Here is a 27,550-nt window from a genome sequence, read left to right on the forward strand (position 1 = left end):
CGAGCTCTTGCCTTTTCATCGAATAGGGCTTCAAGGGTCACCTATAGCCATAGAGTTCTTCCACTAGTGCATCCTGCTGCGTACAGGAGTAGTATGCTCTGGGATAAGCTTACATTAATCAACCCAGCAATGCCCGGTCCCTCCTCATGCATCCAACTGGTATAAACAGGGTTTTCGACTTTTTTGTTGTCTTCGGTACTGCTCAGGAACTTTGGTGGACACTCCTCTCGTCCGTCGGCGAGATCTAGCATATCATGGCATGGGATGGGACTTTAGAATTGGAATGAAGAAGGATTTCCACAGCAAGTAATTGTAATCGGTGAGTTGGATCGGCATGAGGATTGAAACATGTGGAGGCGCAGCCACAAAGGGAGGAGGAGGTGGTGGTTTAGAGGTTGATGATGTCGATGAAGACGAAGACATTAATATTAACATTTCCATACCTAGCAAAATGTCATCAAGCATGATAACACTCGTTTATGTGCAATGCTTTTAATACCACAAAAGTAACCCCAAAAAAAAAAAAACTAAATCTAAGTTGTGAATTAATGCACACTAAGTTACATGCAAGATTATATCCTAGTGTATGATCGAAGGAATGTAATTGGAGATTTGGAGACAATTAATGAGATTAAATGACAGAGGCTCTTGAAGCACTTTTGATTCAACGATACAACTTAGATAAGGACACCAAGAAGAAGAGTTGTACTGGGAATCATCATCTTGCGAGCGCACAAGAGTTGGATAGGTGGAAGGATTCTACAACTACAAGCTAGGAAGTCGATCAACCCTTATATATATAAATGAAGCATCAACGGACCACACGTACTCCAGCCTATAACTCCATCATGAGTTTCCTTTCATTTTTTGTAACGACCTTAGAGGGAAAAAAGAAAATCGGCGGTCGCATACAGAAGATGACTTTTAAACCTAGGGCAGAAAAGAAGGGCAAAATTGTAATTTTACAGTATCGGCTCTGCTTCGATGAACAGTGAACTCAGAATTAGAAGATAGTAGATATTTATTCAAATTTTCTAAGTTGTTAGCTCTACTATTTGAACAGTTTTATTCGTTTTCCTTGTAACCAGTATGCTATGATATCAATTGTTTCCGTTGCAATTTACTTAATTGTTGTTTATCTGCCCTTAGTCTAAAGTTTACATTCTTGCCTTTTTTTACGTTTTTGCAGCATGAGTAGTTGTAACATAGTTGTTCAGTTACCAATCATGATTCGCGACTCATCCATTGAACAACCCAAAATTCCTTGATTTCAATGTCTTGAACTCTCAGTGGAGACTTGTTCCTTGTTCGGCTTTTAGTCGTTTGACAAGGCAGATTTACATGCACTACATCTACATTTGCACAGTTTGCCTCTTCGCCGGACGTGTGTTGACATGCCTGAACGCGCGTTATTTCTAAGGGAATCTCTTGACTATCTAGGGCGCGCGCGATGATTTTCATAGACAACATCATGAAATTTGTCTTTAATTATAGCCTTATACGTACTACTTCACTTAATCTGTAACCTCATATGTAAGAGGGTATGATTAGAGACAAGTAAGTTGTAAGGCAAATTTTCAAATAAACATGATTCAATAATAAACTCAAATCTAAAGTTTACAAACTAGCTAAGAGCCATATAGGAGAAGTAACTAGCACCATAATAACACCAACCTTGAAATAAAACCAGATTTTGTCACACATAGAATTATGGAATCTATGTCTTAGCAGAAAAAGATACAGTTCTTCCCGCCTTACAAGCTCAGGTCGATCCCTGATTGAAGCTGTTAACTCCTCATATTCCGAAGGAAGTCCTTTGAGTATACAAGAAACAACTTCATGATCCTTAACAGCTCAACTGGAAACCCAGCTGCATGGAGATCACGGACAATTTGCTCAGCTTCGTTGAGGTATGGCTCCATGTATGGGTCAAGTGATAGGCATGCCTTTTTCATCATCAGATTTTTGAGGCGATCCTTGAGTTGTTTCACGTGAGTTGTTGCCTTTTGAGCAATAGGTCTTCAAAGATCAACCATAGAACTCTTCCACTTTTGCATCCTACTGCGTACCGGAGTAGTAGGCTCTGAGATAAGCTTGCATTGATCAAAGCCAAGAGTGTCTGGTCCCTCTTAGCCCACTAGGTATAAGCAGGGTTTTTGACTTCTTTGTTTTCTTTGCTGTCTTCAGTGCTACTCAGAAACTGCGGTGGACACAGCTCTCTTCCTTCAGCGAGATCCAGTATATCATGGGTCTTGAGGATTGGGATGATGAAGGATTTCCACAGCAAGTAATTGTTCCATGTCGTCAGTTGGACTGGCATGGAGATTGAAACCTGTTGAGGAGGTTGAGAGGTCGACGGTGATGACGACGACATTAGTTAATCGTTTAATTGTTTTGATACCTAGAAGAAAGAAAAAGAAGCGAGAGTTTAATTCAGAGAAAACCTCGTATGATTTTGTTGGTATCCATCGTCCCATCGATCTTCTAGGTATTTATATAGAATTAGCAGTATCTAGTTGAAAATAGAACTCGACAAGAATTAGAACTTATAATCGATACTGATCCCAGTTAAGAATAATTAAGAAACCTAATCCAACTGGTACAAGAGATCGATATTGAATACATGTATACTTAGCAAAGTAATCAGCATTAGGTAAAGAAATTAATCCTAGAAATTAACTGAAGTGAAATTAATAAACCAAGATTAAATTTCTTTACTTTATGTAGAACATAGCCTTAACAGCATTAGCAAACAACTATGGCAAGAGGCCAAAGAGAAAATGGCAGAAATTGAAGCTGATACTGTTACCAACGATGATTTCACAATTAGAAATAGGCAATCTATGCTTTAGCAGTAAGCCATGCAGTTCTTCTAATTTTGGCTTGCTATTTTACCACGAAGACCAAACAATAACCCCAAGGGCAAAAGCAAAATGACGACTACACAGAAGATGCTGATAATCTTGGCTACTGGACCGACTGGGAACCTATGGTTTAGTAATAAGTCATTCAATTCTTCTCGCGTTACGGGCTCAGGCCGATCCCTGATCGAGGCTTTTAACTCATCACATTCCTGTGGAAGTAGTCCTCGGAGTACATAAGAAACAAATTCATCATCCTCAACAGGAGACCCAATTGCAAGGAGGTTATCAGCGATTTGGTTCGCTGAGTTTATGTATTCCTCCATTCTAAATTCATCTGGCCTTTCCATTTTCAGGTCTCTGAGTTGATCCTTCAGATGTTCTACGCGAGCTCTTGCCTTGTTGGCAAATAGTTTTTCGAAGGTCAGCCATAGAGCTCTTCCACTTGTGCATCCTGTTGCGTACCGGAGTAGTAGGCCCTTGGATAAGCTGACATTAATCCACACTAGGAATGTCTGATCCCTCCTAATCCAATCGGTATAGGCAGGGTTTTCGACTTTTTTTCTGTCTTCTGTACCACTCAGGAATTGTGGTGGACACTTCTCTCTTCCCTCAGCGAGATCTAACATATTATGGGACCCCAGGATTGGGAGGAAGAAGGATTTCCACAGCAAATAATTGTCCTCGTTGGTGAGTTGGACCGGCATGAGGACAGAAACACGTTGAGGCGCGTCAATGTCGTCAGTGGTGAGTTGGACCGGCATGAGGACAGAAACATGTTGAGGCGCGGCAATGGGAGGTTGAGGGGTTGATGATGAGGTTTGGGAGGTTGATGGTGATGGTGGATAGGTTGACGTTGATGAGTTGGTGATGTGAGACCGCTGTGTCATCTCTAGGAGGGACTGAGACTCCTCTTCAGCCATGTCGAAATATTTTTGGGCAAGGCTTTGTGCTGGATGTCGAAACTTATTCCAAGAAAAAGAAAAATCTCTAGATCTTTTTATGATTATTTCATTGCTCTCCACCTTAGAGGTATCTATGGAGAGGACTACGAGCTAGAAAATAGAATCCATGTATAAGTAGGTAATTTATTCCAGTTTGAATTCATGTACTATCATTGCAATCACTCATCTGTATGGATACAATCAGTCATACATGGAAGGTACGTAATCGAGTCAATATCCTGAACCAAACGACCACACACAATCTACAAAGTATCAATTAAGGTTTCACTCAAACGGCATGAGATATTGTTAGAAAGTAAATCTTGTATATCCATATCCTGTATATTAGGGATGTCGATTATCCTTAGTTATTTGCTGCCATATGTATTCCTTAATTGTAGAGATAGTTTCCTTGTATAATTGATACTCTTTTGTAATCTCTGTATATATCTTCGATAATGAATGATAGAATCCATTCTAGCCAAACTATCCTCTTTTCATGGTATCGATCAGAGCAGGACTGAAATCCTGTCTCTCTCTTTCTCGCTGCTGTGCTCTATTTTCTCGTTCAGTAGCGCCCTTCTCCAATCCCTCACCATGGCAGACGAACAAAAAATCTCTAATCCCTACTTCCTCCACCATTCAGATCATCCAGGTTTGGTTTTGGTTTCCAAACCACTGAATGGAGATAACTACTCACCTTGGCTGCGAGCAATGAGCATCGCTCTTAATGCTAAAAACAAGTTGAGCTTTGTCAATGGCATTATCAAGCCTCCTTCGGCAGAAACACATCCGGATGATTATGCTGCATGGTCTCGGTGTAACGACATGGTCCATTATTCATGGATTGTCAACTCCATTGCTCCGGAAATCACGCTGTCTGAGATCTACAACACCATAGCTCGTGAAGTTTAGGAAGATCTTCGTGAGCGTTTCTCCCAAAGCAATGCACCTCGCATCTTTGAAATTTAGCGAGAGATTGCTTATCATCGACAAGAACAACTTTCGATTTCTACCTATTACACCAAGTTGAAGAGTTTATGGGATGAATCATCCTTCTACAAAGATGCGACTTCTTGCACATGTGGAGCACAACATGACCGACAAAAGCTGATGCAATTCCCAATGAGTTTAAATGAGTCCTACAGCGCTACTCGTGGATAGAAACTCTTGATGAATCCTCTTCCTTCTGTCCATCAAGCCTACTCTTCTGTTAGTCAAGAAGAAAAGCAGAGACTTCTCAGTACTACACATGCAACCACAGATTCCAACACTAGTGCAGCAATGGCTGTTAGAAACAGCAAGCCTAATCACCCTACTCTGCAAGGAAAAGCTGAGCGATCTGACCAGGCTTTCCAGGGTTCTCAAGATAGGAGACACTCTAGCTCCTCCAAAGGTCGACCTCATTGCACTTACTGTAAAGAGATGGGGCATTATGTCGAGACTTGTTACCAATTGATTGGGTATCCACTAGGTCATCCAAAAGGCAGATCTAATCGCCCCAAAAATGATGGAGGTCGTAGTAACTCTTCTTTAGCTAATCAAGTTTCTGATGGGTTAGTTAAAGATGATGGGAAGTCAGTTGTCTCAGGAATTTCAGAAGCCCAACTCCAACAACTTATAGCGCTTTTGAGTGTCAAAGAGAATGAAGGTGCTAATCCCCAAGCACATGCATCAACCACCAAACCAGATTTGTCTAAAATTTCTTCCCGTTGTTGGATCATTGATAGTGGTGCAACAGATCACATTGTGTCTTCTCCAAATTTGTTCCTTCGTAGTAACAAAAATCACTCATTACCACCCGTGTTGCTGCCTAGTGGAGAGAAATCACACATCATCTCAACAAGATCATTGCCTTTGAATTATGTATATTATTTACATGATGTGGCATGTGTACATAAATTCAAAGTTGATTTGATGTCCGTTAGTCGACTAACAAGGGGCTTAAATTGTTCAGTGACATTCTTCCCTTATTGGTGTGTTTTACAGGACCTAGTTACGAAGAGGATGATTGGTTTGGGTAAACAGTGTAATGGCCTATACTATTTGGTGGCATTGGAGACGAAGAAGACTTTGACCAAACCTCACCATATCTCTACCAACCAACCTTCTTGCAACCTCACCACTACTTCAACCGATCTTTGGCATCGACGTTTAGGCCATGTCTCTCCTTCTCAATTAAGTTTCACTGCTAAACATTTTTTAAATATTTCTGTCAGACCTAATAATGCTTGGCATACATGTCCATTGGCCAATCAACATAGTTTACCCTTTGGTACTAGTTCAGTGTTGTCTATAAGACCATTTGACCTTATTCATTGTGATATCTGGGGTAGCTATAAACACCCTTCTCGTACTAGTGCTCACTATTTTCTTAAAATTGTGGATGATTATACTCGTTTTACTTGGGTTTTCTTAATGCGACATAAAGATGAAACACAATCCCTTTTAAAACATTTTTTTTGCCTATGTCTCTACTCACTTCACATCTCATATTCAAAAATTTCGTAGTGACAATGGTGGAGAATTTCTTTCTCTTCGAAACTTTTTCAAAGATAATGGGATTGTTTTCCAACATTCTTGTGTTTACACTCCCCAACAAAATGGGTAGTGGAACGCAAACATCACCACATTTTAGAAGTAGTGAGGGCTTTGAAATTCCATGCTCATCTTCCCCCACAAATTCTGGGGGGAGTACGTCCTTACCGCAGTCCATATCATCAATCGTCTTCCCATGCCCATCCTTTCTTTCAAAACTCCTTTTGAACGTCTTTACAATAAACTTCCCTAGCCTCTTTCTCTCATCTTCGGATTTTCGGTTGTTCAGCCTATGCTACAAACACTCGCGTTACTCATAAATTCTCTCCTCGTGCTATTAAATGAATTTTCATTGGTTACCCTCTTGGTCAAAAGGCTTACAAGCTCTATGATCTTTCCACCCGAAAATTTTTCACTAGCCGCGATGTCATTTTTCATGAAACCAGTTTTCCTTACGATTCCCTTCCATCTGAGCATACTTCAGTTTCTTTCTCTCCTTTGGCCCAATCTCCTCTCAGCCTTCCCATGGCCCAATACCCTTTCCCATACTCAACGACCCAGCCTCCCCTTCCCTTCCTGATACGCCCCCCGAGCCATCCACAACTATTCCTCCTCCCAATTCTTCTCCCACCCACTTTCACCCTGAGATTGCCTACACCGGTCACTTTTACCCTGAACCCGTCGCATCCTCACTCCCACCCTCCGGCGATTCCGCTCTTCGGCCTCTTCCCCTTTCCCCTTCTGCTTCCGCAGCCACCGATCCTCTTATTCCCACTCCTTCTGCTCCGCCTCTATCACCCCCACCACCACCAGCTGCTCCGCCTCTGCCACCCCCATAACCAGCTCCTGCTCCTCCTCTTCATCTCTCCAGCTGCGTCACTGCACCACCACCTTAATTGTGCGATTATGTTTGCTCTTAGGTCATGCTTTCATCCCCAGCCCAAAAATCTTCTTTGTTTCCCGGTCCTACCAAAGGTACACGATATCCTCTGTCAAATTATGTCTCATATCATCGTTATACGCCTAGGCATCGCTCTTTTATTGCATAAATTAGTCACGGGGTTGAGCCCCATACTTATGCCGAAGCCACTCCCCACCCTGAATGGTAGGAAGCTATGCAGTCAGAACTGCAGGCTCTTCATGACAATGGTACAAGGACTCTCATGCCTCTGCCCGCCAGGAAGCAACCGATTGGCTGTCGTTGGGTTTACAAGATCAAGCTTCAGTCTGATGGTTCAATTGATCGATATAAAGCCCGCTCGGTTGCTAAGGGCTTCACTCAGATGGAAGGTGTTGATTATCAGGATACATTCTCTCCCACTGCTAAGATTATTTCTGTCTTTTGCTTCATTACTTTAGCAGCTGCTCGTCAGTGGTCTCTTCATCAATTGGACGTCAACAACGCTTTTTTACATAGAGATCTTCATGAGGAAATTTACATGACTCCCCCACCAGGACTTCGGCGATAGGGGGAGAAGCACTTGGTTTGTCGCCTTCGCAAGTCTTTGTACGGTTTAAAGCAAGCATCCCTCCAGTGGTTCGCAAAGTTTTCTGATGCCATCCAATCAGCCGGCTATGTTCAGTCCAAAGCCGATTATTCTCTATTCACAAGAAAACAAGGCAAGTCCTTTATTGCCCTTTTGATATATGTTGATGACATCCTAATCACTGGTAATGATTCTGATAGCATCTATGCCTTAAAAAAAAGTTCTTGCATAGTCACTTTCGTATTAAGGATCTTGGGGACCTGAAATATTTCCTTGGCATTGAAGTATCTCCTTCTAAACATGGGATTTTTATTTCCCAACGAAAATATGCTTTGGAAATCATCAAGGATGCAGGTTTACTAGGTGCAGCCCCGGTTGACACTCCTATGGAGCTATAGACACAAGAAATTTAATGAAAATAAAATTCATTAAATAAATCGGTCAATCTTTGAAATTTTGACTAAACAAGCTTATTTGACACATGAGTCCTACAAAAGATACACGTGGCCCGTACATCACCAAAATTATGTGAGCTTCGAGGATGACACATGTCAAAACACAAGTGATCCATCGATTGAATGACGCAGAAGCATCAATTGTGGAAGCGTCGATTTATCGCTAATTGATTGTTGCTCAAGTTAAGCATTTAGGCCTCGTTTGGTTCACGGAAAGGAAAGTAGTTCCTTTGTCTTTCCCATGGGAAGGGAAATGAACTTTCCGAAGAACTTTCCATTCTGATGTTTGGTAATGTAAGGAAAGTTATCCGGAAAGTTGTTAAAAAGTATGTAATTAATGAAATAAAATAATATGTTGTGAGTAATAAATGCAAGGAAAGAAGGGAGGAAAGTGATTCATTTGGAGTATGGAAGGAACCATTTCCCCCCTATTTTCCTTTGCTTCAGGAAAGTATTTCCTTTCCTTTTGCATCCCAAACACAGGAAAGGAACAACTTTTCTTTCCTGATGCTTACTTTCCGCGAACCAAACGAGGCCTTAAAGTGGATCAATCGTATTAAATTGTTTGATTCTGATTGAAATCAAGTATTAAATACAAATATCGATTAAATTAAATTGTTTAATTTTGATTGAAATCAAGTATTAAATTCAAATATCAATCAGATTAAATTGTTTAATTCTGATTGAAATCGGGCATTAAATCAAATCGAAATTGATTGACATATTCCTTAAATAAAAAAAATAATTAAATCAATCAATTAAAACTAATTGATTTAATTACACAATTAAGGAATGTGATTAATGTCGTGTCATCAATGTCTTCCAAGTTGAGAGAGGCGACAACACTATAAATACCCCCTCTCAAATCAAGACATGGAGGAGAGGACGAAGACGATCACGGACGGCAGACAGAGGCATGCAAGCAGACGGAAGAAACCTCTCCAAAGCTCAGAAATCTCCCAAGCTCGTGAAGAACCATCAAGCTGCCAAATAGCTGGTCTCTTCACCTCACCAACTTCAGACGAACAAGAGAAATCATCTGCAAGCTCAGAAGTTGTCAAACTCGCGGAAAATCAACAAGCACCAAACAAACGTGCCGATCCATCTGCCATCAAAGCCATACTCGCCACGTGACACTTCTCGTGGTTCAAGTCTGATCAAGATCAAGCCTCTATAGCCCTTGATCATCCGTCGTCTTCAACAAAGTAAATCCTCAACAAGTTCTTCATCAAGCTCGTGGAGAATCAACAAGCATCAAACACACATGCCGGTTCGTCCCCTACCAAAACCGAAGAACGCTCACCACGTGACACAACTAGTGGCCTAAATCCGATCAAGATCAAGCTTCTACAGCCCTTGGCCAATCTTCTTCCTCAAATCGTCAACATTGCAAGGAGTTCACACTGCAACCATTTGATTCAAGATCAAGTGCTCGCCACCCTTGATCAAATCAACGTCAGAGATCGAATCATAGGAGATTCTTGTGAAAGAGTATCTACAGAGATTGTAATCCTCAAATTCATTAATAAAATATATTATTTTGTAATCCTCACCTACTAATAAACGTTCGACATTTTAACATCAAAACAACCAACATTGCAATCCACGCAACATGAATCAATAATTCGCAAACTACATAACGCAAAAAAATAAACTTAATCCAAAAATAACATATATAAATACCAGAATATAATAGCATTGAAAGAGTTAAGAACAACACAAAATTGAAGTCTGAGCTTAAATATCCAATACATGAAACACCGAAATGATGAACAACTACTAGTAGTATTAGAACGAACCATGGGAATCAAATCAAAACAACTTGGATGCTCTTTTAAGTTTGGGGAAATATAGTATTGACATGGAAATAATTTTGGGGAAATACTAAAAAATAGAAAATGTTCACACCAAAACAACTTGTCATGATCGAAATATGAGTGTTTAGATGGGACTACAATCTGTTGATTCTCAATGATTATTTGTTGGTCTGTTTAACTAGACATTTAACTTGGATGCTCTTTTAAGTTTCATTTTTACCCATGTCCGCTATATATTGTCATTTTTGCAGATTCATTTTCATTTTTTGTGAAAATTGGATGAGGCTTATTTATTTTTTAAGGTTGTGTAGCCACCACAGGTGGTTGAGTTGGTAAGAGCCTCTAGGTGTGGAACCCTCATACCCGGGTTTAAAATATGTTTAAAATGAACTGAATGATCCTTCAGTTGTTGCTTGCAAATTGTAATGCACTGCTTATTGCATAGCCTTGAGAAAGATAATGGGTAAAGAATGCACACATGATCCTTGGTAAAGAATGCCAAATTTGAAAGTGGTATTATTATTGTCATCATTATTTTACTTATTATTATTATTTTTTTTCAATTTTGTAGTGTCATGTAGAAGGAAATTAGCGGGTTGTGCCTGTTGTGGCGAGTATGATCACCTTAATGTAACCTGCCCATTCCTAAAATATATTCCTGATGGCGCTAAAATTGGCCGTTGCTTTGAGACAATGTGCCGGGGTTGTCACCATATTGGAAAGGTGTGCTGTGTTAAGAGGGGGAAGTCTGTGGGAGGATATGCTAAGCTGAAGAGGTGTGCTTATTGTTTCTGTATTGGTCACTGGGAGTGGGAGGACTGTGAAGATTGTCCTAGACCCAAGGACGTCGTCTTTGAGAAAGATGAATACTTCGATGGGGATGGGATTTCCTCAGAGTGAGGATAAGGATGCATTTCGACCCCGTAATAGTGCTCCATGGGGACTATAATATACCAAAGGCAACTCACCAAATCCATCTTCAGGTCCCCTAATTGTGTCATTTGCTAGTGCCTTCCACAACTCTAATGTATTAGTTTTGTGCCAGGTTTAAGCATGGCGACAATTGTTATGTAATAACTGCGACTCCCAAATCCATTTTATGTTTTATTAATTATAAGTCTTTTAATGTATCAGTGGCCATCAATTTTTATGCTTTTAGAATTCTCAGTACATTTTCTTAGTTTTGTCACTTTTGTGTGTTTTGAGTAGACGGCTATATAAGGGCCAATATTATGTATGAAGAGATCGGTGGTGCAGCCTAATGTAGTGCTATTTTGCTTTGCTCATTTGCAGCTTGTGAGTATAGGTGGTGTATAAAACTTTAAACAAACCAAATTTTAGTTAAAGAGTTCGGTGATGCAGCCTATTGTAGTGTAATTTTCAGATTTTGGTTTTCTTATTTGCATCTTATGAGTATAGGTGGTGTATAAAACTCTAAAAGAAGCCAAATTTAAGTATAGGTGGTGTATTGGGCCAGGCAGCCAGAAAGCTAAGAAACGAGATCAAAGGTGAAAAAAATTAACCACCACTGGTGGTTGAGTTGATTAGAGGTTTTAGGTGTGGAATTTTCACGGGTTTGAATTCCGCCAGGTTGATTGGCGTTAAAGAATTATAGTAGCACAATAACTGAGAAAAAAGTACTTAGCCGTGAAGAAAAATAAATAAATGATTCTATAAAAAAAATAAATAAAAAAAAAGAGAAGAAGAAGAAGAACATATATCTTGGACGTGAGATGATGATGATGTTTGGGAGGTTGATGGTGATGGTGGATAGGTTGACGTTGATGAGTTGGTGACATGAGACCGTTGTGTCATCTCTACGAGGGACTGAGACTCCTCTTCAGCCATGTCGAAATATTTTTGGGCAAGGCTTTGTGCTGGATGTCGAAACTTATTCCAAGAAAAAGAAAAATCTCTAGATCTTTTTATGATTATTTCATTGCTCTCCACCTTAGAGGTATTTATGGAGAGGACTACGAGCTAGAAAATAGAATCCATGTATAAGTAGGTAATTTATTCCAGTTTGAATTCATGTACTATCATTGCAATCACTCATCTGTATGCATACAATCAGTCTATACATGGAAGGTACGTAATCGAGTCAATATCCTGAACCAAACGACCACACATAATCTACAATGTATCAATTAAGGTTTCACTCAAATGGCATGAGATATGCTATAGAACCAATCAGGGGATGTATAACAGAGCGGCAGAAGGGGTTCAGAACTTTCGCTGGTATATAATTCATATTTGTTGATCTATCTTCAGATAGTCCAAATGCTGTCTCACTCTCTTATCACTAGGCATGCGATGAGAAAGGCATAAGCTGTAGGTACTCGTGGCACATAAGTTTTACTTCACCTGAAGAGTTCCATGCATGCCATCCATGTCTTTCCCGGCCAGCTTTCTTCCACATGGAAGTAGAGGGTAGTGTGCTTACTCCAGGGGTTGAGCTTTAGTGAAAACAAAAACTCCTCCGCCACCAACCGCACGCCCCAAAAGCATATTAGCATCCAAGTAAGAAAGGTAATAGAGTCCTCCTACGGATTGCCTACAGATTAAACCAAGTTTTATCATAACATGTATATCTAGGAAGCCTATTTGATATGATAAATATAGTACCAAAACTATGTACCTTCCTGTTCCTGGATCACTAACAGGAATTTGGGCTTTGAAAGTGCGGAGGAACTGTAAGATCTGCACACAAGCATTCATACCAATCCATTGTTAATTATCTTTACGTACAATAGAGTAACACTAAAGTGAGAAGGTACTTTACCTGTAAACTCAAAAATGACCTCGGCAGTAATGCTGGAGCTATAAGAGCCTGCAGCTGTTCACCAATTTTTATATTTTGAACACTAATCTGCCAAACAAATATGCAGGCTTCAGATGAATATTAAAATGAATACGTCAAGAAATTTACCATGTAGTTATTGAACAACTGGTTTTCAAGTCCAATGATATAGCTAATATTGAAAATACATATAGTTGAGAAGACCATCATAAGCCCACCCCCACTCCCTGGCTCAACTGATAACGAGTAATTCCTTTCTAGGTCCAGTGATAATTATAGGCCTCGAACCAAAATATTGCATATAAATGACAGCACAAAAGTAGGTTTCTAATCAAGCCACTATCTTTTCTGGGCATGGGTTGTACTTGCGAATTAACAACATTAGTATAAACATTGTCAGTTTGATATGTTGCAGTTGAATTCCTTTAAGAGTGTTTCTTTGGCAGTGCAACCAATATAAGAGGAACAATGACAGCGCTCCTTCCATATGTTTTAAGAAATGAAGGAAAACTGACCTCTTCAAACTGAAGATAGATGTTACGCACGGAAACAACAGAAAACTTGGCAGAAACTAGAAGAGTAGCACCGTCTTCTTCCTGCAGGATGCATAGACCGCATGATATCAACACATATTTACAAAAACTAAGAACTCAGATCTTCCATACGAGCAGTCTAATTTCAAAGCACATTGAAATCAAAGTCTGATCTTATCTTCAGTTTCTTTAGCTGATATTAGTACTAATGTTTTGAATCACAAACAACTCAGACCCGATTTGCATTGAAATCCTCATGTACAGCTATTACCTATAATAACATTAACTCAAGCAATACAGTATACAAGCCAATCAGAATATATATATATATATATATATATATATATATATGAAACTGAATAACAAGGAAACCACCTTACTTAATAAACTATATCACCCACAAACACCAAAGAAGCCAAAAATTCTAACTCATTAACTTCAAAATCCAAAGAGCGTGTACTTTTGTTGTTCTATATAACCTTCAAGTGTAGCAGTGGAAAATTTACCTCTAACAATGGTGGAACACTCCATTTGACAACATTACGGATTATACCGCCGTTGGATTGGTCTTTGCATTCAAATTTTTGAAATATCTGCCCCACCTATTTTGACATTCATGCAAAATTAGTGAATAGACTTGGAGGACAGCGAAGTAATAAGTAACTATTAAGAGGGAAAATAAACATATGACAGAAAATCTAGAAGTTGACATTTTACCAGCAAATATGAAATCAGAGTTAAAACAGAAAAGATATTAAGTTTGTGAAAATGAACAAAATAGCAAGGCAGAGAGGTGAATTTAATCAACAAGCCTGTTAAAGCAGAAAAGGCTTAACATCAATTACCTTCATTGCGAACAGAGGAGGAATTCGGCAGGATGAATTAGGTAATTGAAGCACCACGCCCAAGCAGGGAAAATAATAACAAGAGAGGTTCAGTGGTTTGAGCAGAAAAAACTAGCTTTTTGTATTTCGTTTAAGAAAGATGAGATGTGCTTGGCAGCTTATTGTGGAAGACAGTAATGCAGTCCGAAGTATGGCATTCATTGTTTATACCTGAAAGAAAGATATCCTTTCAGCTGCTTCCAGAAGAATGAGGACATCAGGGGCAGAAGTATATTGCAACCGCCATGTCCCATCCAACTTCACCAAGTCTAAAGGTGCACCCTTGTTATATCCCTCCACAGTCACCTGCCAGCCTTTTACACAAGTTATTATAAAACAATCTCACTCTGTATGAACTAGGACCACTTTTTCCTATCAACCTAACACAGTCCTAATGTACGTTAAAGCAATTTCATGCACAAGGTTATTCAACGGAAAAGAGGTTATACCAGAGCCTCCTCTATAGAAGAGCGTTGATCGTCGGTTGTAACAAGGCCCCTTTTTGTGTCTTGGACAGCTCTCAACAGCTCATATTTCTTGCTCTCTACATCAAACTCCACTGTCTGGAACCCAAACACCATCATTTTATTGTAGAAAAGTCGAGACAAAACACATTGGCAAGAAAGAGGAGAATGATAACCTGGGGTGTTTGGGTAGCAACTGCTGCCAAACAAGGAAACAATTTTCGAGCAGGCACCTTTCGGGTGGCAAACATTGAGCTAAAAGGCTTAATCTTATCGACACCTCTTGTTACATTTGAAGGGAACAACGGAGACGCCAAAGCCAGGTCCATAAGAGAGATATGTACAAATTTAGATTATGACCTGCAAGTAAAGTCCATTGCATAGAGGAGAATAATGAGTTTCCATAAAAACCTCCATGGCAATTGCTTTGCTCAATAACAGTGTAAAGCTTATCACAAAAGGGACTAAACTGTTATCCTGAAAAGGAAAGCGGCGTTATTAATTGCCCATTTCTATACTTTACTAAATCAGCAAACTTGCAGATAATTTTCTTCAAGTTTGTTAAATTCAAACCCTCCGAGCACAACAGGAGCATTATTAAGCTCGCAAAGCGAAATAGATATCAATATCATCAAATGAGTAACAATAGTTTAACAATCCAATATATAAACTACTCACTTTGCAGCAGAAATTAAGAACTTTACCCAATAACAGGCATGAATTCAATATTGTAATAAACACTAATGATGAAATAAAAAGAGCAAAGGCTCAAAATGAATGATTTGCAATAGGGGTAACTACCAGGATTTGAGACTGAATTGCGCAATAGGAAAATCCATTGTACTTAAGTATACCCATTAGAATTCCAGCAAAGCTTTTGATTTCAAGTTATCATTTTACCTGGTAAGAGTGCTTTGACTTTCTGCTTCACTTTCTTTGCCAAGACTGAAACTTTTTATGAACACTAGGGAAGTGGTAGTTGCTCAGAACACTATGCAGTGGTAGTTAGAGAACTGGGTTCCACATTTTTAACTGTGATGAAAAAATAAAAATAAAAATAAAATCCAAATAATATCTCAAAGATTTTAGCTTTTGACTACAAGAGCATGGGCATGAAGGACCTGTGTTGTTCAGCCCAACAACCCAAATAGCCCTAATTATGGACCTGTGGTCATGTCATGTCATAGAGATATTCCATTTTTGGGCCTGAAAAACTAGTAAATACCTGTCAGTGTCAAATTGATCAGACCTTTTACTGTAAAAAATGCTCCTTGCAGTTAAAGACAAAGTTACTGAATTACATGCTTAGAGAAAGGACAAGTTTGGATTTACAGCTCGTCAGCCCTTAGGTGTAACTGTTCATCCAATCAGGTACAATTAAAAATATTATCCTCGTGGCTTTATTCTATTGAGTTTAGCTGTTTATATGTGAAGAAAAATAAATGATGATAAAGACAGTGAGGACAAAAAAGGAAACACCTAGCATGTGCCAGCACCACACAGGTTGTGTGTTTCATCAGGACTGGGACAAAGATCTAACTATTACTCACATTCATCATCAACGCTTATTATAAAATTATTAAGACATTGAAATATCTTTAAAGTGAAAATTTTCAATTGTATACGTAATCTATCGAATTCTGTTCAAATTTTTTACTGACCTTTGATCAGAAGGGAAATTTCATTCATAATGCATTATAATTCTCATTTCATCTTTTTCAGATGATTTTTTAATAAATGTACATATAGTTGCATATGTATGAATATTTGAGTGAATTCAAGTTACAAATGAACATTTTTACGTTAAAAAATTCTTTTCACATGTGAAATAAAAACTAGAAAAAACTGAGAGTTTAAATTGACCGATTAGTTTACTTTTTATGTAAATACCTAACATGACATTACTATTCTAACAAATTTGAGGTGTGAATTGTTATAAGTAGAAAAAATTGGGGGTAAAACAGAAGAGTTAAAATTCATCTGTAATTTTTTTTTGCCAAGAAATTAAGGGTGAAAAAACAAAAGTAGATTACACTTCCAAGCGTTGCTCAGGACTGGTCATCACTCAGCGAGAGTCCCAGTACGCTACAGAAAAGACCTCCCTTCGCGGAAGCATCCCAGGTCGTTCACGTGGCAAAACGACATTGGCCATTCTACTGATCCCCATCTCACTACGTCACCATTAATAAAGACCCGGATTACGTGGCGCGTCCTGACTGAACCACTATCAATTACCAAAAATACACTCGCCCGCACCGGATCATTGTACTACTCCGAGATACCAATATGCCATCCCCTCCATACTAATAATCATAACCAGTCCGTGTCCTCTCAGAGCTCTCTCTCTCGGTTTTGCTCTGTGAATTCGTCTCTGTCAATCTTCTTCTTCTCTGTAATTCGGTAAGAACCCTAGGGTTTTGGCCGAGCTTCGAATCTCAGATCTCGAATCTTCGCTCCGATCCGCGCCCAAAATGCCGGCGGTGTACGGTTCCCGATTGACCACATTCGAGGACTCCGAGAAGGAGAGCGAGTTTGGATACGTCCGCAAGGTACGTCACCAACTGCTTTACTCCAATTCAAGTGGATCGGATTCGGTTTTGGTTTAATTTGGTGTTGTTTGAATTCGATATTGATTTTGATCCGTGTTTATCTGTGCTGTTACCTGTTGGTGATGAATGTTGGAGTGTTATTGGATCAGTGCTCTGTTAATGGAAATTGCGATTTCGGTTCGGTTGGATGAGAATCGATTCGAGTAGTGGCGTTTTTGTGTTGGTTGTGATTAGTGTGCTAATTGCTTTATGGATTGATCGGAATTGAGTGGTTTGAATTATTGGAGTCGTAAATCTATTATCAAAAATACTTAAACGTGGTTCATTATTCATCGAGTGCTCTTTGTTCGTTGGAGCAGCAAAAGTTTGAGTGCTTCTTGTGATCCTACTGTTCAGTCACGTTTCACGTGGCTCATCTATGATTATCTTTTCTGGATTTGTTGATCTGATTTGCGTAGATTTTTGGTGGTAAATGTGAAGTGATCGGATATTGTTGTTAATGCGTGTATAGTCTGGTAGATTGGTTTTGTTTGTTATGTTTAATATTTTCCTGATTCTTGAAAAGGTTTTTTTTTGGTGTTGTGTGTATTACTATTGGCTAATAGGTAGTAAATATATTGACAGGTCTCAGGACCAGTCGTCGTTGCAGATGGCATGGGTGGGGCTGCCATGTACGAGCTGGTTCGTGTTGGAAATGATAATTTGATTGGTGAAATTATTCGATTAGAAGGAGATTCTGCCACAATCCAAGGTTAATTGCTTCTCCAGAACTTATTCTTCTAGTTTTATATATTTTTGTGTTTGCTCACCCCATTTCACTAAAAGAACTTAATCGCTACTATATGTGTCTTTGGTTTAATCATATTGTATTTTCTTTGCTTATTCCAGTTTATGAGGAGACAGCTGGGTTGATGGTGAATGACCCTGTTCTACGTACACGCAAGGTGTGTCTGCTATCCTGGTCGCTTATACTTTTAATTTGCTGTTATTACCATCAGCTAATGTTTTTCCTCTTGATCTTTCAGCCTTTATCAGTGGAGCTGGGACCTGGAATTTTGGGAAATATTTTTGACGGAATCCAGGTTTGCTCTATCAGTACTTTGCAGCTACTTTTTCCATATTGTTTTTGTTTGAAAATAATATATCCTTTTTGTGCTATTAATTATCTTTTAGTGAAAAGAAAACTTAACAACTTTGGAAAAACTTTATTCAGTGGAGAAATGTCTTATGCTTACCGCTGCTCTATTATTCTTTGTTTTTGATTGTGCCAGAGACCTTTGAAAACTATTGCAAAAATATCTGGTGATGTCTATATCCCACGTGGTGTGTCTGTCCCAGCTCTTGACAAGGATATACTTTGGGAGTTTCAACCTAAAAAAATAGGTAATTTAATGCAAATCTCTGTAGCTGCTTTGAGATGATTTATGAATTATTGTTTATATGGTTTATTTGTTTTTAAAATTTACTTTAAACGGTGGTGGCAGGTGAAGGTGATCATATAACTGGTGGAGACTTGTATGCTGTAAGTTTCGTAACATGAACTATTGTTTTATGAATTACTTTCTGTAGTGAATTGTACTAAAGTATGTTTTTTTTTTTTTTTTTTCAAGTTGCATTAATGGGTTTTTCTTTCATTGCAGACGGTATTTGAAAATACTCTGATGCAGCACCATATGGCGCTTCCTCCTGATGCTATGGGAAAAGTTACATACGTTGCACCAGCTGGTCAATATTCATTGAAGGTTTCACTATGACTTCTGTATTTCCTCTTTTGATTTCCCTTTCTAGGACCATCATCATCAACCTGTAATGCTATTTCTCGAGTACGTTTATACATATTCATGTATGCATATGTAAATTTCATACAGGGTTTTATGTCTATCATGTCTTTCACTGGGTGCATTTTAAATTATGGTCCAACAGCTATAAGACAATGAAACTCACTTTTACATTAAAATATAACATAAATAAAAGTTGATTTACAATTGTTTGCTTGTTGGACATATTTATATCCTTGATACATGCTCCTCTGGGGCATAACAGAATTATCCTCATTCAATCTCTCAAGTACATGTACACAAAATTTTATCAGTCATATAACAGCATATTATCTTTGGCTTCCTTCACTTAGGTTTTTGTTTCTTGTTCATATTTCTGCAATAGCTAAAGTTTATATTATAAGTGTTTGAACAGTATTATCTTTATTAATAATTTTAATAATGTGTGTTGACTTTTCTTATATGCATTTGCAGGATACTGTATTGGAGCTTGAGTTTCAAGGTGTCAAAAAGCAATTTACTATGCTTCAGGTTTTAAACCCTTTTTTGCCTTTTGGCTTGTGCTTTCATAGTCTTCTTCCTTGCTACATTTGTTCGTGATTGCAAACCTACATTATTTTGGTTTGCATGTTTGCAGAGTTGGCCTGTACGTACACCAAGGCCTGTCGCATCAAAGCTTGCTGCCGATACCCCTTTGCTTACTGGGCAGGTAGATTTGAATGTTTATTCTTTTGAATATTATATCTTTTGGATAAGTTGTTTCTGACAACTTTATCTTATGTCAGCGTGTTCTTGATGCCCTTTTCCCCTCTGTTCTTGGTGGAACTTGTGCCATTCCTGGAGCATTTGGTTGTGGAAAAACAGTCATTAGTCAAGCTCTTTCCAAGGTACACATTGTAACTTATCATGGACTTACTGTAGTCATTTATACGGTGGAAGTTGTTTCCTTATCTGCTTAATGGATGATGTTTTGCCTGTGCAGTATTCTAACTCAGACACTGTGGTTTATGTTGGTTGTGGAGAACGAGGAAATGAAATGGCTGAGGTATGCTTTCATTATCATATTAATTAGATGCCTATTTTGATTATGTTGGTTTTGACTGTCCTTGGTTTAATCAAGTAAAATAATCTATGATTCAGGTTCTTATGGATTTTCCTCAACTGACAATGACTTTACCTGATGGTCGTGAAGAATCTGTCATGAAGCGAACAACACTGGTCGCCAACACTTCTAACATGCCTGTGGCTGCTCGTGAAGCTTCAATCTATACTGGTAAATCTTTAAGCTGTCTTTACTAAAGTTTCAGTACTTTATGTTAGAGGATGGTGTCCTATTTGGATGGAAACGCTTTATGTTAGAAGAGTTGAGCCCTTCTCTAGAAATGTGCTTGTTTTATACTTGCATTTGATTGAATCCTATTAAAGATTAATTCCCTCTTGTTAATGTTACTGGTCTTCTGCAATGATTTTGAGCCAATTTATTATTATGGGCATTATTTTCAACATGCATCTGAAATTTGCAGGAATCACTATTGCTGAATACTTCAGAGATATGGGATACAATGTTAGTATGATGGCAGATTCAACATCTCGATGGGCAGAAGCATTGCGTGAAATTTCTGGGCGGCTGGTAATTCTCTCTCCTATTTTTAAGCAGTTTTTCTATCCTTGATGTGCTTTAGCATTAGTCCTTTCCAGCTCTCTCTAGTGACATCTGTCTTGCTATTTTATACAGGCAGAAATGCCTGCAGATAGTGGATATCCTGCTTATTTGGCAGCACGTTTAGCATCGTTTTATGAACGTGCCGGTAAAGTAAAATGTCTTGGTGGACCAGAGCGTACTGGTAGTGTGACTATTGTTGGTGCTGTTTCACCCCCTGGAGGAGATTTCTCAGATCCTGTGACATCTGCAACCCTCAGTATTGTCCAGGTATATTTTGCATTTTTATATTCATGCATGAAATGTATAGCTAATATGGCCGGCAAGTGTCTGCCAGCACATTGATGACTTGAGATGAACAACAATAAACTTTTGATTTGGTCAACCTGCAGGGTCTATTTCTCAGCTGAAACTTCAGTTTCCTTAATTTATTTTTTTTGTCAACCTAATGTTGTCCTTATTAATGACTTTTTATCCATCATTGCAGGTTTTCTGGGGTCTGGACAAGAAACTTGCTCAGAGGAAGCATTTCCCTTCTGTGAACTGGCTTATTTCGTACTCCAAGTATTCAACGGTGTGTTTGTATATTGCTGTTTATGAACCACCCTTGTTGGCCTCACTGATAGTCATGTGTTTGTTTGGTCGACTGTTTGACTTGTTTCTATGTGCTCTTTGTAGGCATTAGAGTCTTTCTATGATAAATTTGATTCCGACTTTATCAACATCAGGACAAAGGCACGTGAGGTGTTGCAAAGAGAAGATGATCTGAATGAAATTGTCCAAGTATGTTTTTCTTTTACTGTAGGATAAATTTCCATTTTTAGCCATTAAATTTTTCAGTTTGCTCCTCTTAACTGCACGACAACATATTTTGTGCCTTTTGGTGATAAGTGAGATTTGGGCTTCTTCCTATCAGACTGATATTTAGCCTGAAGGATGCCCACAGTTCTTCTCTTTGTGTGATTTATAAAGGAGGAGAAGTTAAAAGTTAAATATGGTTTCGTTTATCTGCCCATGACTAAAAGGCTGTGCATATTTGCAATCTTGCAGCTTGTAGGAAAGGATGCTTTAGCTGAAGGAGACAAGATCACCTTAGAAACTGCAAAGCTGTTGAGGGAGGATTATCTCGCACAGAATGCATTTACTCCGTAAGTTCCTAATCTAATATTTTCTTTGATCCATGTGTACTTTTCATTTTGGTTGGGACTGGTAGTCTTTAATGATCATTTTCCTGTTGCATGGGTGGACAGATATGATAAATTCTGCCCCTTCTACAAGTCTGTTTGGATGATGCGGAATATCATCCATTTCTTTAATTTGGCAAATCAGGTGAACTATTCTGTTAAATTCCTTTCTTATATGACCACCATTATGTTCGAAGAATTCGTGTCTTTGTAGGTTGAGACATTTTAATGCAAGTAAAACAGTTATTATTGTCTTTCCGGGTCTTCTTTCTGGGAACCAATCCCAGAATGTGCAACTTTATTAGATGTTTAATTAGATAAGTGGAGCTTATTGGTATTGATCTGGTGTGGTTCAATGTCTACAGGCAGTAGAGAGAGCAGCTGGTATGGATGGTCAAAAGATTAATTACAGTCTAATCAAGCACCGTATGGGAGATCTCTTTTACCGCCTAGTGTAAGTGACATCATAATGCTGAATATTTTAATATTTTGTGTTAAGCATGTCTTTAATCCCTTACTGGTGATATGCAGGTCTCAAAAATTTGAGGATCCTGCTGAAGGTGAACAAGCGCTTGTGGCAAAATTTAAAAAGCTTCATGAAGACTTAACGAACGGTTTCCGTGCTCTTGAGGATGAAACTCGATGATTGGACTGTGAGACTTTTTATTAGATGGTTCAAGTTGCTGTTATAAATTGCTTGGTGATGACAATTGGAGTTACTGTGGTTTTTGTTGTGCATGAAGAAAGGCAGTGTTAGGTTTTTGTGACGCCATTTTTGCTTTGCTTATGTGGCGGTTGTTCTAGTTTGGATGTGTAGTTATAATCTTCATTATTGTATTCCTGTCTTTCCCTTCGAGCTTTACCCAGAATAAGAGACTAGATTCCATTTCTTATGTATTTAAGCAATAAGGCATTCGAGATTTTTCATTTTTGATGGTTCCAATTTGCCTCTATATCTTCATCTTTGACAGAACAATTAACAGAGTCAAACAAAGGGAAAAACCGAAAAATAAGGAATTTCACAGAACTTACTTGATGTTTCCAACAAATGTAGCCAACTTTCAAAACAGAATTACTGTAGGAACGAAGTGGGTGTTTAGGAAATCAGTTAATTTTTGGGTATCAGTTTGTCGGATGAGCCGTATGTGAAATTAGAAGTTGTAAAGAAAATGCCCTAGTTGTAAGGTTGCTTTGCAGTTGCGCTATTTGAGAATAGTTGTACGAGATGAAGCAATTGGTTTGGTTCGAATATGTGTAAATTTTATGTCTTGGATTTGATGTGCAAATTTTAGAAGTTAAAACCCGAAAGAGAATTCACCATACATCTTTGTTGTCCATGGTAATTAGTGTATGCCATGAAGGGACTACCAGGAAACCAGTCCTACTATATCTACAACAAGATGACAATATGAAAGAGGCTTCAAAACTGACGGAAGTTCTCTAAATTAATACATAAACAAGTACTACAACAAGGTTGCGAATACAGGTCCTTGGCAATGTACATATAGTCAAGCAAAAACTACAAAATACAAAATAAAACACAAATTGATGTCCACATGAACAAACTTCCAAAAAGACAAATGTGACAGGTGATCCTTTGGTGTTCATATTCAAAGATTCTGTCCAATTAGCCTGGACCAACTTTAGGAATGTCATAATGCTCACTCATGTTGGCCAGATACTGGTTGAAGTCTTGAATTCTGTCACGGTGTGATTTATTTGCAGTCTTGGCCAACCTGTGATTATCAATTTGCTCTCTCTGTTCTATATATCGTCTCTCTGCAGGCGTCAAATATTCGTCATAACTAGCAGCCTTCCCATCCTCTCTTGATTTGTTGTCATCATTCATATCTTCCTCATCAGGATTGGTCAACTCTTCTGTACTTCCCCCTACACCAAACACCATATCGAATGAAAAAAAAAAACTCAAGACAAAAGGAATGCTATTTGAAAAGAAAACAGAAGGCGAAAAAAAAAAAACAAAAATAGCAATGAATTTTGTTACTGGATTAGCTCTTGCATGATGAAAGACACTGCTTGCATATAACTATGAGCAAATTAAAGAAATTGTTGTTTTAAGTATTGCAGAAGTAATGGAGGCTACTGGTGATTGCAGCAGTATATTAACCTCCAAGTGAAAACTAAACCTTCACTTCTAAGATAAACCACACAAGAAAAGTCTCTCTTGCAGACGCATATAGAGTTGATGAAATATGTAGTCTATTAGAATATAAGATTATAAAACTGTTCTCTTGTTTCCAAGTAGTACCACATGAGAAACAATTTGAATACAGGCGCACTTGCACGTGCTTAGTTACCTTTCAATGGTTTTGATGGAGTATACTTTGTCAAATATTACCATATGGCATGACAAAAAGGAACCAAAAGTAAACGTCATTGCAATATTGTTTTCCCAAAACCACATCAACTTTTGTTACTGGATTAACTCTTCCATCATGAGAAACACTGCCTCGTTTAAATTAATGACCAAACTAAAGAAATCAGTATCAATGGTCATAGTATTAACTATTTTTGTAGCAATGGAGAGTACTGATGATTGCAGAAGTATATTACACTCACAACCAGTAAATTTTAACAAAATTGAGAAGAAAAAGCAGCTTTGCAATTCTCAAGTACTAGAGAAAATCTCTGAAACACATTAAAGAGGAAAGAAGACAGTTTTAGTTAAGCTTAAAAAACTGCTACCAAACAAAAACATAAAGGGTAACCTACCAGCTGCGAGCTCCTTTTCTGTGACAAGAGAAATTTGATCTTGATGTTTCTTATGTTTCTTTTTCTTCTTAATCCCAGCAGCCTTCACATCCAGAGCCTTTCCCTTAAGCTTGAGCTTCCCACCAACGACATTCTCATATGACGACATTTTCCCTGTCAATAAGAGTCACTGCAATAATCACACACTCGAAATCATCAACGGATAATAGAAAGGATGACCTTTCAAAAAAATGCAGGTAGTCACAGCGCAACTATGCCCCGGCCGAAAAACCGAAATCTATCTATGACAAAGAAGGTAAATTGATAATGATTTTGCAGGTAGCTAGTAATCTCATGTCAAACAGTTTGTTGATGAACCTACATTGAACTCAAAAAACCCTATTCCCAGGTCATTGGGTTTGCAGCAAGATTTCAACTTTACAATTTATCTGAAGCCAATTGAATAAAAAGCTTAAGCAATCATAAACCAATCTTCGAATTGATACCAAATTTCATAGGAAATCATTCAAATCCTAGATATACATAACAAAACCCCCCAAAAGAAATCACCATCCTCAGCTAGCAAAGCAGGAAAATTACCAGAAACTCAGAGCAAGAACCCTAGAAAAATACCTCAAAGCGAAACAGATTTTCGTCCTTCAAGTTTTAACATTCCATGATCGAGATGACTCGGATCCGATTTGGGTTTAGTTCGACCCGGAAGACTGCCTTATATATAAAGCCGGGATTCCCAGTCCACCCAATTTAAAGTTACAATTCTAGCCCCCTAGATATACAGTGTAAAGCAGTAAAAGTGAACTGGCATTCTCCATACATATGCGTGTAATAATATATTTTATCAAATAAAAAATAAATGAAATTTTTGTTTTTTTTTAGAAAGGTAGAAAAATTCATTCAATCAAACGGAAGGTATACTGATGTCGCTAAAAGCAAGCGCATAATTTAACCATGAAAATATCGTTAGTAGTATAAGAAAATAGGGATCGTTCTATCCGGGGATTGAGGGTACACTTGTAATTGTGAAACAAATAAAGAAAATTATTATTTACAAAAATAAAATAAAGAATATAAATATATACAATTGTATAAACAAATAAAGAATTAAAATAATAAAGTATTATTTACAAAAATAAAATAAAGAATAAATATATACAAGTAAACACAAATAAGGGGAGGATTAGGATTCTTAAAATTAAAATTAAAATAAATAAAATAAAGAAAACGTAAAAACTTATATACAAGGGTGGATCGCAAGGAACAAAGATCAAAACCACATCCATATGCAAGAAATCCAATTACAATTCCTATAGTTGATTTTAAATGTCATGAGAGAGGAGTTGATCATGTGAAATATTCGAAAGCAAATGATTTCCCATATTTTACTTTTCAATGCTAATTAACCTAAGCGAAAGCACCTAGATTAATCCTATCAAACATGCAATTAAGCCCTACAAAGCTAGTCAATCATGACATGTTCAACGCATTAGACATAGAGAAAGGCTATCAACTCAAGTGTACAACTTAGTATGGAAAAGTCCACCTAATTGCAATCATCTTTAATTAAATTCGGTCTTTGCACAAAACCTTTACTACTTTGATTCAAGTTTACACAAAACGAAAAGTCGATTTCATGTTCTTAAACCTAGCACCAATTATATCAAAACCCTAAGTGTTTGCAACCACATAAGATTAAAATACAAAAGTTTTCTATCATGCAAATTTAATTAAACAAACCCACATAAGCAACATAAAAATCAACATATAGAAATCACAACTTTATCTCAAAACATATAAACGGGCTTTAAACTTTGCCCTTAACATTATTTGTTAACTAAAATTCAAGTTCATATGAATTCAAACAAGGAAAACAAAATATCATTACAAGGAAAAAGATAGAATTACACCATGAAGGGAGTGGATGATGAAGAGCTTGAGACGTTGATCTTGAATCTTGAAAGCAAGACTTCACTATCACGGCACAAGGTGGATGATGACGGCTAGGAGGCTTCATGGCTTCTTCTTCTCTTCTTCTCTTTGCTTAAAAATGCAGAAACTTAAAACTAGAGAATGGAGAGAAAAATGGAAAGGAAATGGAGAGACAAAGAAGATGGAATGGATGAAGGAATGTGTTTTGGAATGAGAGGAGAAGGTGTTTATATAGGGAAGAAAAAGAAAAGTGAAATGATGAGTGGAAGAAAAATAATGAAAGTGGAGTATGAAAGTGATTTGTAGAATATGGAAAAGAAAGAGAAATGATGAAATGAAAGCAAAGCATGAAGGTGCAGCAACATGGAAGTGATGATGATCTATTAAAGAAATTGTAGAAGAAAAATATATCTAAGGAAAAAGAGAAAAGCATCTAGCTTTCTTCATGTGGGTAGGAAACATGAACATGTGGATATTGAGCTGTTTTTAGGTCAGTTTTTTCCCCTTTATTCCTTCAATTATTTCTCCAACAAGACTTCAGAATGAGCCTTGGACTTCTTCATAAAAAATGTTCCACTATGAGTGTAGATCATCCTGACAAATTTTCAGAGCTATATTCCATGTGGTTGGGCCGAAAATGCTGCTGGACCTCTTACAGGTCCAGTTTTCCGGTTTTGCTTCTGTAGAAAATTGGGCTGATTGTTTGAAGGCCTTCCACTCATATTTTACTCTGGCACTCTTCATAAGAAATGATCCTTTGGGTGTCTAGAATGGATCTGGAAGGTTTCAACTCATTTGAAGTTCATTTGATCAGGCAGCCGCTCCTTCTTCTTTGCTTGGCTTGGTTTCTCCTTGGAGTAGGAATATGTGTAAAATTGATCTTTTAGTACATTTCACCTTCATCTACTCCAATGTACCTTCATCTTTGCTCCCCTTG

The 27,550-nt window shown here is 38.0% G+C and overlaps 3 protein-coding genes across 8 annotated transcripts; 1 reads left to right on the forward strand and 2 right to left on the reverse strand.

Moving 5' to 3' along the window:
* Window positions 1-12,114: 12,114 nt before the first annotated feature.
* On the reverse strand, window positions 12,115-15,834 carry LOC112183865 (probable plastid-lipid-associated protein 10, chloroplastic). 3 transcript variants are annotated; one of them, XM_040513425.1, is made up of 9 exons: window positions 15,684-15,834; window positions 14,960-15,143; window positions 14,769-14,882; window positions 14,491-14,625; window positions 13,942-14,037; window positions 13,418-13,498; window positions 12,885-12,938; window positions 12,741-12,802; window positions 12,115-12,656 (listed from the first exon to the last, which is right to left on the reverse strand). In XM_040513425.1, the coding sequence occupies exons 2-9, from the start codon at window positions 15,110-15,112 to the stop codon at window positions 12,542-12,544; spliced, it is 810 nt and encodes a 269-aa protein (XP_040369359.1). In that variant the 5' UTR covers window positions 15,113-15,143; window positions 15,684-15,834; the 3' UTR covers window positions 12,115-12,541. The 3 variants fall into 3 exon arrangements, with proteins under 3 accessions (XP_040369359.1, XP_024177948.1, XP_024177949.1); XM_024322180.2 differs by having other exon boundaries at window positions 12,885-12,971; XM_024322181.2 differs by having other exon boundaries at window positions 12,885-12,971; window positions 15,585-15,729.
* A 1,420-nt stretch (window positions 15,835-17,254) lies between these two features.
* On the forward strand, window positions 17,255-22,907 carry LOC112188147 (V-type proton ATPase catalytic subunit A). Its single transcript, XM_024327193.2, has 20 exons — window positions 17,255-17,332; window positions 17,957-18,083; window positions 18,221-18,276; window positions 18,358-18,414; window positions 18,604-18,715; window positions 18,817-18,854; window positions 18,973-19,074; window positions 19,585-19,641; window positions 19,748-19,819; window positions 19,896-19,997; window positions 20,093-20,155; window positions 20,251-20,383; window positions 20,634-20,740; window positions 20,846-21,040; window positions 21,258-21,344; window positions 21,449-21,553; window positions 21,821-21,918; window positions 22,021-22,099; window positions 22,320-22,408; window positions 22,486-22,907. The coding sequence occupies exons 1-20, from the start codon at window positions 17,255-17,257 to the stop codon at window positions 22,598-22,600; spliced, it is 1,872 nt and encodes a 623-aa protein (XP_024182961.1). The 3' UTR covers window positions 22,601-22,907.
* Window positions 22,908-23,363: 456 nt separating this feature from the next.
* On the reverse strand, window positions 23,364-25,455 carry LOC112187286 (protein FAM32A-like). 4 transcript variants are annotated; one of them, XM_024326026.2, is made up of 3 exons: window positions 25,300-25,455; window positions 24,688-24,856; window positions 23,364-23,844 (listed from the first exon to the last, which is right to left on the reverse strand). In XM_024326026.2, the coding sequence occupies exons 2-3, from the start codon at window positions 24,833-24,835 to the stop codon at window positions 23,582-23,584; spliced, it is 411 nt and encodes a 136-aa protein (XP_024181794.1). In that variant the 5' UTR covers window positions 24,836-24,856; window positions 25,300-25,455; the 3' UTR covers window positions 23,364-23,581. The 4 variants fall into 4 exon arrangements, with proteins under 4 accessions (XP_024181794.1, XP_024181795.1, XP_040370477.1 ...); XM_024326027.2 differs by having other exon boundaries at window positions 24,688-24,840; window positions 25,300-25,454; XM_040514543.1 differs by having other exon boundaries at window positions 24,688-24,840; window positions 25,267-25,364.
* Between the last annotated feature and the right edge of the window lie 2,095 nt (window positions 25,456-27,550).

Source organism: Rosa chinensis, chromosome 2 (assembly GCF_002994745.2).
Source record: "Rosa chinensis cultivar Old Blush chromosome 2, RchiOBHm-V2, whole genome shotgun sequence".
Lineage (NCBI taxonomy): Eukaryota > Viridiplantae > Streptophyta > Magnoliopsida > Rosales > Rosaceae > Rosa > Rosa chinensis.

What these genes read in the sequence shown, in the direction of transcription:
- LOC112183865 (XM_024322180.2), bottom strand. Translation starts at nt 15,112, where the DNA reads ATGGACCTGGCTTTGGCGTCTCCGTTGTTCCCTTCAAATGTAACAAGA. An exon ending in GTGTTCCACCATTGTTAGAG is followed by an intron (nt 13,499 to 13,941) that starts GTAAATTTTCCA and finishes TGCATCCTGCAG; the next exon opens with GAAGAAGACGGTGCTACTCT. An exon ending in GGTCATTTTTGAGTTTACAG is followed by an intron (nt 12,803 to 12,884) that starts GTAAAGTACCTT and finishes GCTTGTGTGCAG; the next exon opens with ATCTTACAGTTCCTCCGCAC.
- LOC112188147 (XM_024327193.2), top strand. Translation starts at nt 17,255, where the DNA reads ATGCCGGCGGTGTACGGTTCCCGATTGACCACATTCGAGGACTCCGAG. An exon ending in GTGAAATTTCTGGGCGGCTG is followed by an intron (nt 20,741 to 20,845) that starts GTAATTCTCTCT and finishes TATTTTATACAG; the next exon opens with GCAGAAATGCCTGCAGATAG. An exon ending in CGTACTCCAAGTATTCAACG is followed by an intron (nt 21,345 to 21,448) that starts GTGTGTTTGTAT and finishes TGCTCTTTGTAG; the next exon opens with GCATTAGAGTCTTTCTATGA.
- LOC112187286 (XM_024326025.2), bottom strand. Translation starts at nt 25,192, where the DNA reads ATGATTTCCTATGAAATTTGGTATCAATTCGAAG. An exon ending in AATTTGGTATCAATTCGAAG is followed by an intron (nt 24,841 to 25,158) that starts ATTGGTTTATGA and finishes TCTTATTGACAG; the next exon opens with GGAAAATGTCGTCATATGAG. An exon ending in AGAAAAGGAGCTCGCAGCTG is followed by an intron (nt 23,845 to 24,687) that starts GTAGGTTACCCT and finishes TGTTTGGTGTAG; the next exon opens with GGGGAAGTACAGAAGAGTTG.